Genomic DNA, 12,451 nt, shown 5'->3' with positions numbered 1-12,451 from the left:
CCGAGTGTTTTCATATACGCGTTGTTGCTGCAGTTTTGAGCGTCCAATTGAATTGAATTTAGAAACACCGGCGGCAAAGTTATTTTTTCATTATTTCTAAGCTTGCAATGTAAAATGCAATGCGCGAAGCTACGCTATGGTGAATGAGTGAAACAGTGGGCGGAGAGTGAGTTACATGAAATATGAAGGAAAAAATCATAAATTTAAAATATCAAATGGTAAAAGTCTATATCTACATATGTACATACATTTTTCCAAAGCGAGATTGAGCACAAATAGCCAAGGGATATTGAGATGAATAAAAAAAAAGAAAGACAAAAAAAAAAAAATACAAAAAACGTAATTCAAGAGAAGCAAGCAATCAGGAGCTTTAGTGCAAAATAGTTTAACGCAGTAGTGGGGGTGTGTGCCAAAACACAGGTGTACTGATATGTTGCTGAAGCATACAAAAATTTAGGAAATGATAAAAAATCAAATAAAATAAGATTTATATTATATTGAAAGCGCAAAAGCAATGCTGAAAGTTAGAAGCAAACAAGTAAGGGTGTCTAGGTTCGGGTGTAACCGAACATTATATACTCAGCGTGAGCTTCAATTGTACAGTTCAGTTCAGATAAATTACTTTTCTACATAAAATGTGGCACCTGCCCATTTAAAAAAAAAAGAATGTCTATCAATTTCTTCTTACAATAAAACTTGGTAGGTGAAATATCATCGATACAATACTATTTTGCGCTTAGATATAGCATAGCTTATTATTATAGTCTATGACCCTTTTAAACTTCTTTTATATAAAGGTCCTTAACCGATCAGGTCAACAGTTTACTAGAAATATTTCTTGCTATAAGGAAATATGTGTACCCAAATTTTATTATATGTAAATTTTTCCTCGAGTCATGGCTCCCGAAACATAGAAAATTGATTGGTCATAAAAGGGGCGGTGCCACGCCCATTTTTATTTTCTTTTTGTAATTTTCTAACTTTTTTATAATTCTATTTAGAGGGAAAAATACCACTAATATTAAGTTCTTTTTCGCAAAAGTATAGCTTATTATTCGTCTACGACCCTTTTAAAAGTCTTTTATATAAATGTGGATGGTCCTTAACCGATCTCGTCCATTTTTTCTAGAAATATTTCCTGTTATAGCAAAAAAATGTGTGTACCCAGTCTTATCACGATCCGGTAATTTTTCTTCGAGTTATGGCTCCCGAAACATAGAAAATTGCTTATCATAAACGGGGCGGTGCACAGTGGCCAATTTGGCTTCGCTAGCGGCATTTAATTAAAATTTTCAAATTTGAAAAACCGTTAATTTTTTTTTAACAATCGATAACAAATACATTCACTAGATTTGTATCGATTTTTAAAAGCTCAGCTTACAGCTGATGAACAGCTGTGAGCTGTCAAGGTCAGCACATGTTTCTGCAAGTGTTGTGCAAAATATTTCCGCCTTTTTGATCATCGTTTTCGTATTCGTGTTAAACTTGCAAATTTTATTATTTTCATTAAAAGTTTTGTTATATACTAACGCCAAGGTATGTATTATATAAAAAAAACTGTGGTTGTGATCTGTGTATACTTATGTTATTTATAAAACGTAATCGTGTTTAAGTGTATTAGCAACTCGTCCATTGTAACGTACACCTGTTTTTCGTGGAGTAGAACTTTCAAAATTCACCTAGATTCAGTGTAATTTTAAATTTTCCTATATGTGTAAACCGTCCAAAATGAACTGCGGGTACATGCGAGCCTTCAATTTATTGTACTTTTTAGGCAAAATGTCTGTGTCAAAACGCACCCTTTTTTTAATATGGCATGAAGAAGCGATCCCCACCAAGAAGTTTCTCGCCGTAGAAAATTATGTTTTTGGTACCGTTTTGAGTAAAATTACCTATACTCAGAAGGAGCAGTGCAAAAATGGAAAGAAACTGCGCAATTTTGTTAGTAGGCTTATCCAAAGTGGAAGGCCTGTGGCAGAAGTAAGGTGTTTTTCGAAAAAATTAACCAAGAATGGCTAGATACACCATTGGTATTGTTGGGAAAAAAAGCAAATGAAAATATTGGACGGCCGGAAAAAGAGCTTTCCAAGTGCTGCAGAAAAACGCAAGTCAATAAGATGTCAGGGCTTACAGAGGAAGTGTCATGTGAAGGATTGTTGGTAGCTGCAAGCTGCAGTTTATATAAAGCTGGAAAGCGCAGTGCTTCCAAAGTTGTAGAAATGGTAAATGGCGATGAGGAGTTTAGCGGAAAGGTAATACAAAATATAAACAAACCAAAGCCCCTTCCATCCAAATTTTCGGACGATAAAGCGCTTGCGCTATTTGTAGATCTTGGACATACCAGATACACTTGGAACTTGAATAAGAAAGCAGCAAAAAACCAAAACGCCGATATATATCCATGCTACGAAAAATTACGCTTCGCCAAAAAAAGTGCTATCCTAGTGACATTACAGTCACTGATTATTATGCTGAAGTGCCACTACAAAGTCTTGTGGACCATACAATAAACAGGATCATGGAAGCACACTCTGAAAGTTTTGAAATCCCATCTAGAAGTAATAATAACACCCATTTAACTGCTGTCTACAAATGGGGTTGTGATGGCAGCAGCGGCCATTCCACATATAGGCAAAAATTTAACGACTGCGAAGGAAACATGAGAGACCAATATTTATTTTCTATTTGTATTGTGACACTGCAAGTGCAGAACGGACCGACAGTTTTATGGAAAAACAATCGACCTTCTTCTACACGATACTGTCGACCAATCAAAATACTTTGCGACAAGGAAACGGCGGACCTGAGTCGCAGGGAAATTGAAAACATTAAGAGCCAAATATTAAATATTGTACCAACATATGTAAACTCATTGATTATTGATCACCAATTTCACATGACCATGCTTGATGGTAAAACTTTCAGCGTCATTTCAGAATCTTCTTCGCAAATATGCGGAATCTGCAAGGCAACACCGAAAAATATGAATGACTTAAATTTGGTGAAGGAACCTCTTTCAATATGGGCTATCCAGTCTCCACGCCTGGATAAGGTTTTTTGAATGTATTTTGCACATATCCTATAGAATACCAATAAAAAAGTGGCAAACTCGTGGTGCTGACAAGGATATTGTTGGACAAAATAAAACAAATATACAGCAGAAGCTACGAGAAGAAATGCATTTGTTGGTCGACATACCAATGGCTGTTACTGGAAATACCAACAACGGAAATACGGCAAGAAGGTTCTTTCAATAACCAGATTTAGCCGCTCGTATAACTGTGGTGAACGAAAATTTAATATTTCGATTCAGCGTCGGCTTACGAGCACTTGCATGTGGATACGATATAAACACGGAGGCATTCAGACTTTACGCAATGGAAACTGCCGAAATTTTTGTTACTTTATACCCTTGGTTTTACATGCCCTCGTCTGTTCACAGAATTTTAATTCATGGAGCAGACATAATCAATCATTTTTCGCTTCCAATTGGTATGATGTCCGAGGAAGCGCTTGAAGCCAGAAATAAAGATTATCGGAACATCCGTGAAAATAATACCAGAAAAAATTGCAGAAAAAATACAATGGAAGATATAATTAACGCTCTTTTTGTTTCTTCCGATCCGTTAATATCTTCATTATCCAACGGCTCATCAATTTCCTATTCCAGAAATATTAGTTTCGATAAGGAAGGTAAAAGCTTGCTTATAATGCATCATTTTGAAGATGATTTCTCTGAAACTGATACTGAAGAATCTGATTAATATTTCTTTTATAATATGGTTTCTCTTTGAGTTGACAATTTTTTTCTTATTTTATATATGAATATATGGTGGAAAATGTTTATTGAATTAAAAACAAATTAAAAAATTTAAAAAAAATTAAAAAAAAATTAAAAATAAAAAATTAAAAATTAAAAAAAAAAATTTAATTTTTTTTCCAAAAATTGTTTGATTTTTTTCTGAATTGAGAAAAAAAAAATTTTGAAGATAACTTCTTTACTTTGGAAGCTATGAATAAAATGCCGCTAGCGAAGCCAAATTAGCCACTGTGCGGTGCCACGCCCATTTTCAAAAATTTGAGTTTTTTCTTATTTCTTGTAAGAAATTCGAAGCATTCCTTATAGTAAAGGCAAGATCTCCGCTGAATTTTGTTGATAAGTTTATTGTTAATATATATTTTTGCCGGCTCGAGGTCAATTAAAAAATAAACACAAGTTTTCTTTAAAAATCCGGTATATTTCGGTTGCTCCGCGGTAACCGTCCTCAGGGATATAAACTGCAAAATCTATACAAACAAATAACATTATATAAACAAAATATTGATGAAACAGTAACAACAAATGACATACATTAATTTACACGTCCTCTTGCTTAGGCGTGGAGTTTGTTACTACTTTATTTGTAATTAAATGTCTGTAAATATGCGCGACGTTGTCCGTGTCAGTCTTGTAGTTCAGTCTTATATTTGGCGGAGTGTTTATAATGTGTAACATTTCAAGTGAGAAACGCTTGGAATAATTTGCTTCTTGCTGTAAGATGGATGCTTTAGCGAAATTGGGAGAGTGTCCGCTCGATACACAGTGTGCCATTAGCGCAGTTTTATGTGTAAAAGAATTTTGGCATTGTTTGGTGTCTGATTTGTGCTGTGTTTATGGTTAATAATATTTGTAAAATTGATTTTATCACAAGTGGGCCGTGCCACGTCCATTTTCAGAAATGTTTTCAATTTTGTATCACGAGTCTCAGTATCAGTCCACACGTCAAATTTCAACATTCTAGGTGTATTATTTGCTAAATAATCAGACTTTTTGTGTTTTCTAAAATTTTATATATGTATATAAAAATTTCACTCATTTTAAATACCAATCTATTCTGGGTCCAGTTCAGCTCGCATACCGAGTTTGGTGAAGATATCTCAATATTTGCTCAAGTTATCGTGTTAATGGACGAACTGACGGACGGACGGACATGAATTAATCAAATTTATTTTCGATACTGAAGATTTTGATATATGGAAGTCTATGTTTATCTCGATTCCTTTATACCTGTACAAGCAACCGTTATGTTACCAAAGTTAATATACTCTGTGTGCAAAGTAGAAGAAGAGGGGGAAAAATTGTATTATTGGTAGGGTATCGCGGGCTAAATGTCGTATGAAAAATAAATAAAGAAATTTGCCAGCGGAATAAATCATTTGCCATCACTCGTATGCGCTTTGAAATTGTAGGAAGAATATTTACGTTACTGTTATTTTTTTCACACTAATATATATTGACGTTAAAATGTATTGCTGAGCATTAGAAAAGTGAGCACCAGGAATTATACAGGGTCTGCCAAAGAACTTTATTTCATACTTCAGAAAAGCTTAATTTTGTACACTCACATAAGTACGCCTTTTTTGTGACCCATTTCATCTCAGTGAGATCATGAGAAAGCCGAAAGACTAAAGATCTCTTATTTTTTCACAACGATTTCCAAAAGGATCATCGAAGAGGCCTTGATTATTCCTAAGAGACCTAAAGCCATACACGCTGATAATTAAAGTGATCTTCAATTAAGTTTGGTTAGTTATACATCCATGCGAATTCATATGAGATTCAAGCCTTTCGCGGACGTGATATATATATGACCTCATTTTGCCCCAATGAGGTCTCACGAAAATCAAACAACTAAGATCCAGAAAGATCTTTCTTTTCAAAACTATTCTCAAAAGAAAAAAAAAACAGATCCCAGACATCATAAATGGATCAAAAATACCAGGGAGGGAAGGAAAATGTTTTCTGGAGTTCAATTGGTCTTCCATGCAATGTGAAAAACTGATTGCAAACATGATATGTTCATTACCTCTTCCCGTCTAAAAAAAAAACATATGGAAGTCATGCATTTGCGTTCCAGGGAAAGTTTTACGAAGGTTTTAAAACGGAGTCGGAAACAGACAAGAACGAAAGATGAGACTGAATATGGCACAACGCCGAAACCTACATCAAATATCTAACCAGCAAGAAAACAAATTTATAATGGAACTGACCTTAAATGTCGTTAAGAGATTCAAATTTTCTCATCACAGTATTTATTTTAAAGTTTTTCTCTATCAAATAACAAATATTGCAGTAGCGCGGCCGTGCCCAATTCCAAATCTTACATCCTCGTTCGTCAACGTAATTAATTTAGAGATTTTCTCGTGGGACCATCAATCGTCTTGCATCAAACGGATCGCTATATAACTGCCAAACTATTCCCAGCCCAGTAGTTGTGGTGTACCCCAGGCTTGGCACTCGCTACGTAAAAACTAGTTTCAATGAAAAATCTAAGCAAATATCGGAAGTAAATTCTTTTCAAGGTCCAATGTGGTCATATTAAATCGTTCTCGAGATGGTCGCGTTAGTACCTTAATGGTGCTTGTTACTGGAACGTACCAGATCTATTTTCGGCAAAGGACCATCAACATCGATAACACTCCGTAAAACCTTCGGGAGTGTCCTTATCGCTACAACAACAACATTTGAAAATAATGATTTAATGGTATGTACTTGGAGGATCCGGACCCTTTAAAATGAAGGTTGTTGTAGAGAATCCGCCGTCAAGTACTGACGTAAAGGGCTGTAAACGAACGGAAAGTGTTGATAAATATATTCCTGTCCACTCTACTGTTTGGTTTTTTACTGTGATGAAGAACTGCTACAAACTTTTAACATATATACAGCGAACATGAGATCTTCCAGCCTTACAGGTGGCAATCGGGACAGTACTCATCAATCTACTGGCGCTGGAATGAAATTGGCTACGGGAAGAAGAAAAGCAGCTACATCAAGAGCGCAGGGCTGAAAACTCGAAATGATTTGAGCCGACTCGAAACAATTAGACAAACCCCAAAGTCTTATGACAAATTGCGCACCCTTCTAGAAGTCCGAGAAGAGAAGTCTCTTACAATAATTACAAAATTTGAAGCGCTACCTTGAAAGATGTCCAGTGATGGTCAGAGGTTCTTAAATTAGTGAATGTTTCTTAGTTTACGGACACACGGCTAACGCGACTGAAGTTACAATGGTGAATCCGGGTTTTTCGTAGCGTCCACAGAAAAGAAGTAGTCAGTATTAAATTGACAGTGCTCATTATTTTATTGTAACAAGGATAATTTTCCTATTAATATCGAACCTTTGCAAAAAATGCGGATACGTTTTGAATATTTAAAGATGGAGAATTTTACCTTTTCTTGTTTCAGAAATGGTACATTTTTGAAACACACTTCGCCCATTTGGCTCCTGAGGTTGGGTTTACGATGAGTCGAGATAAAAGCAAGACTCCTAAAATTTTTTCTTTCACTCTCTCTAAGGGCATATCTTAGAGATAGTTAAACTTTTGCATGTTGCTTGGAGAGCAAGACTCCTAAAATTTTTTCTTTCACTCTCTCTAAGGGTATATCTTAGAGATAGTTAAACTTTTGCATGTTGCTTGGAGAACTGAAGATTGCTTCCAATTCCTAAATTATTTGATTACAGGATAACATCATTCTTATAGAGGGGAAGATAACAATTGTCCAATGCTATGCTCCAACGGAGGAGAGTGAACTTGAAGTCAAGGAGCAGTTTTATAGCATGCTTAATAGAACGCTAACACGTATAAACAAACCGGAATAATTTGGTGATGTTGATGGGCGACTTTAATGCCCGAGTAGGTAGCGACAACGCAGGATTGGAGCACGTCATTGGAAAACATGGAATGGGACAGAGGAACGAAAATGGAGAACTGTTAAAAGAAACGTGTTTCAGCCATGGTCTCATGATTGGTGGATCAATTTTTATTCACAAAGAGTCACATAAAATGACATGGGCAGCACCCAACCCAGCGTTGCAAAACCAACATTTTCAAATCGACCATATATGTGTCAGTAAAAGATGGATCCAATCTTTACTGCATGTTAGGAGCAAACGAAGCGCAGAAATAGGCTCCGACGACTATCTTGTAATAGCCGAAATGCGGCTGCAGCTGTCAAAAGTTGTACGCAACAACACTACTGGAAGGAAAAAATTTCAAATTAACAGGCTGCAAGAAGACAACACGAAATCAAACTTTGTTCGATCGATGCGCACAAAATATGAAAACGGCTACAGAACAGATAGTGAAACACAAGTAAGCGATCTATGGGATAATATAAAATCATCTATGCTTGAATCAGCCAACGAAATACTCGGTGTATCAACAAGAAATAATAGGGAGTGGCTAAGTGCGGCGTTTTGAAAATTAGTTGAAGCACGAAGGTCAAAAAAGGAAACACTATTAAGCCAACCAAACGTGAGAAGTGGCCTACAGCTGCGCCGAGATATCGCGATTCTATCCAAGGAAATTAAAAGACGAGCGAGAGCAGATAATAGAGCATATTATGAAAGATTAGCTCGTGAGGGTGATGTTGCTGCATCTAAAGGAAACCTGAAAGAAGTTTTTGATATCGCTCGGAAGCTTTGCAACGATAAACCTAATCGAAGCATGCCCGTGAGAGATCGTAACGGAAACATGGTTACTATGGGTGAAGAGCAACTCAAAATATGGCAAGACCACTTCGATAAAACATTTAATGTAATAGCTCACAATCCCGATATGCTCAGCATTAGTCAACAAAGGAGACCACTGCGTAATATATGCACACAACCACCAAGTAAAGTAGAAATCGCCGCGGCAATTCGTTCGTTGAAAAATAGCAAATCAGCTGGAATTGACGATATCCCAGCGGAATTCCTGAAAGCTGGTGGTGACAGTACAACCGATATGATTTATCCCCTATTTAGAGCCGTCTGGAACTCAGAACAGATACCGCCAGAATGGAAAGAGTCCATCATCGTAAAAATACCAAAGAAAGGCGATTTAACTGACTGGAACAATTGGAGAGGCATTGTGCTTGCCCCTGTGGTGAGCAAAGTCTTCAACAAGATTATATTGGAGCGCATTGTTCAGCCTCTATACGAACGTCTACGAAAGCAACAGTCTGGTTTTCGTCCTAATCGCTCCTGTACGGACAACATTAACGCTATGCGAGCTATCATAGAACAATGCATTGAGTACAACAGCACGTTGTATGCAACTTTCGTAGACTATGAGAAGGCTTTTGATTCTATTAAAAGGGACTGCATCTGGCTTTCCTTGCAGAGAATTGGAGTTCCTCAAAAAATTATTAACATTATAAGGAAAGGCTATGAAAATTCAAAATGCAGAGTGTTGCATAATCGGAAACTAAGCAATACATTTGAATCGATTACAGGTGTCAAGCAGGGGTGTATATTATCACCACTGTTGTTTATTGTGGTCTTGGACTGGGTCTCGAAATATAAGAAAAACCGAATCTATGCGCATCAAAGGTAACAACTCAGCAAATTGCACAATTGATGGCCAAAATGTTGCAGATTCCGAAAGCTTTACATACTTGGGAGTTATTCTCGCCGTAGATGGTGGTGCAAAAAGAGATATAAACGCTCAAATCCAAAAAGCCCGGGGAGCTTTTGCCGGACTTCGTGGTGTATGGCGCGCTAACAACCTTCGAACTGAAACAAAAATAAAAATTTTTAACGCATGTGTGAAGTCTGTTTTGTTGTACGGCTCGGAAACTTGGCTCGTAACTGCTGAAACTAAAGCCAAGCTATAGTCCTTCATTAACCGCTGCTTGAGAAACATAATGCCGATATGGTGACATAGGCTGACCAACCAATCCAGTGTACATATTGAAATACGGAAGCGTAAATATGGCTGGATAGACCACACATTACGAAAGCCATACGATGACGTTGCACATGCTGTCTTAACCTGGAATCCTCAAGGGACACGATGCAGGGGCCGACCAAAGATGACTTGGAGAAGAACGGTTCTTCAGGAAACTGGCAAATCGTTTAACGATTTAAGCAAATAGCACGAAATAGAGATAATTGGAAAACTTTTGTTGAATCCTTAAGCTCCTAATGGAGTATGGAATAATAATAATATAGGGGCCACTGAAAAAGCAGGGAACATACATACATCTCGAAGTTGAATCCAGTATTTGGTTTCAGAGGCCTTTGGAAACCGTTTGTAAGAAACTTCTATGTCGAACTCTTCTTTTTAATCTATTCTTAACGATTTTTCATAGAAACCTTACGAGCCTTTTCTAAATTCATACTTGCAGGTCTTGAAGACGATACTTGGGGTCAATCCGATCGCTGTAGTTTGTGGTTCTTCCACATTAGTATACCTAAATAGGAGGATAAAGAGATTTTTTTATGAAATACTATGAAACTCAAAAATGCAAACGAATTAAAAAAAATCTTTATGGCCTCTGTTTGTGCACCCTGTATAGTGTGATAAAAGAGCACGGCTGTGAATTTTGTCAGCTGTGCGCGTTAACTTGTATGCACACACACGTACCACCAACACGAACGTCAAAGCTAACTGCAACAACAAAAACAGCAAAATATTAAGGAAATAACAGCAAAAATAACTAAATCATCAAATACTACCAGCAACAGCAGCCTCTACCTTCAATAGACTTCTATAGACAAGCCATCATAAATGGAATTGCGAAAGATAGTCGCAGCAGCAACGAAAGCGCGTCCACTTACTACCAGAGATCTTATTTACTTTAGAGTTTACATTTAGCTATGCACTTTTATATTACAACTGTTATCCTTGTGATACCAACAATTTCATCTTTTCATTTACTTAGGTATCTACTGCGACATTTATTTCATGCACTCGTTCCCTCTGCTCGCCTTACTTTTCCACCTGTGCCGGTTCCATTGAATACATATCCCTCAGTAGTCTTGCTATAGGCACATTGCCAATTGTCTCTTTGAAGAAGAGTGCCTCGATAGTTGCCGCACGTATTGTACGCAGCGAAGGTAGCAAAAGCAAAAGACGTCCGAAACGCGTCGCTTGACGGGGATAGCGTAGTCGTACATGGTCCGAGAGTATACATTGTGCTTGATCTTGTAACATTTCCACTGGTTGTACATCGCAGAGTCCAGCAGTTTCAGGCGTAAAGAGTGCAATCGCTTTCATGCAACCAACCTCACTGCCATCAGGTGCGACTTGACGAAATCGACAAAGGATCTCTTGTATAGTTTTCATCTCTAATTGTGTGGCTTCGTCTTGTAGCACGCGCTCTTTGATGAGTGGTGATTCAAGTATGGGTGTGAGATCGAGCGGTATGGTCCATTGTGCGAGATTGAGTAAGAATAGTTCTTTCCATGATTCCTGTTGACGGAATAAAAGGAAGAGAGAGATAGAGAGAAAAAGGGAATAAATATAAGTAGAGAAACTTTAAAGATATGAGTTAAAATTGCAGATTTCAAGGGGAAGAGACATAAGCTCAATTGAGATCCTTTATCTCTATATAAATGATATGTATTAAACGGGTTAGCGATGTCAAAAGTGACTTCCCGGCAAAGAACATACGATTTATTTCGATCGAGGAACGGGAGGAGAGCTTTAGCAATACTGGGAACATTGCATCCCACAACAGTGGATCAAAACTGGAATAGACACAATTATTCCACGGAACATCTGTGGGTCAATACGTTATTTCTGTCTCTTGCGGTTTATTCCAGGCGGGGTATATAAAGAGAACGACTCGATAGCTCGAAGATAGTAGTATCAGACAACAATGTAACAATCTCGTTTGGCATCACCTAAAGGCACTTATATCCATCGGCAGTAAAATAAATTGGATATAACACGTGAGTGTCCAGACTCACTAGCTTGTATAGGACATCTCAATGGCTGCCTTTGCTGAGTTTCCATGCCACAACAATAATTAAAAATTGACTTTGCTGATGAGGTGGCCGAAATTTCCGAAATAGATATAAGGGAGGATGTTATTATAGGCAACTATGTTATCCGGTTAATGTCGAAAATGAGGGCTACGCTCACTTGGCCTATAACAAGTTCCGTCCGTACCTCTGCAGAAGCTGTTCGAATGAGACAGAGTAGTTCTATTAAATTTTCTGTCCATGTCTATCGCTAGAATGGCCGCCGTGCTATGACGGTAGTGGGTCCGTCAAAAAATCGATGTTCCCATGAGGTATGTTGGTCTAAGGTAATAAATATTATTAGTCAGGAAGTTCATGCCAGCGTCACTCTCAGAAAGCATCCACTGTGTAAAAAGCTTTTACGGATGGAAGTGTAGGAAGTTCCATTTCCTAACCTCAGATCTACACTACAACCTATCACTAGCTTAACTGATCCGAGAGCCGCCTGTGCGAAGCGGCAAGATGCAGTTGGTCAATGAAATATCAAAGTTCCTGCTACCCGCTACTTTTGGCTTTCATGCGGACGCACAGTCGAGAAGATGCACAACATAGCTACCAAGAATATCGATAGGAAAAGATTTTTATCCTAAAGTATTTCACTGCAACCCCGAGCAAGGTGAGGAATCAACCAACTATCCCCGAACTAGCATTTGCCTCTGGGTCATTCGAGTAAATGTTACA

General features: G+C 37.6%; 2 protein-coding genes across 4 annotated transcripts in view; one reads left to right on the top strand and one right to left on the bottom strand.

Moving 5' to 3' along the window:
• The window catches only part of LOC137239604 (keratin-associated protein 5-1-like), a 172,325-nt gene that overhangs the window by 24,021 nt on the left and 135,853 nt on the right, over positions 1–12,451 (top strand). The gene's annotated exons all lie outside the window — the stretch shown is intronic.
• dsf (dissatisfaction) overlaps positions 10,734–12,451 on the bottom strand; it is a 70,253-nt gene continuing 68,535 nt past the window's right edge. Inside the window, exon 6 of the mRNA XM_067769098.1 lies at positions 10,734–11,216. Coding sequence (XP_067625199.1) covers positions 10,734–11,216 — 483 coding nt within the window. The remainder of the gene's footprint in view (positions 11,217–12,451) is intronic.

Source organism: Eurosta solidaginis, chromosome 2, assembly GCF_040869045.1.
Source record: "Eurosta solidaginis isolate ZX-2024a chromosome 2, ASM4086904v1, whole genome shotgun sequence".
Classification (NCBI taxonomy): Eukaryota; Metazoa; Arthropoda; class Insecta; order Diptera; family Tephritidae; genus Eurosta; species Eurosta solidaginis.
Note: the sequence above shows the minus strand (reverse complement) of the source record. Positions and strands in the feature narration are given on the sequence as shown.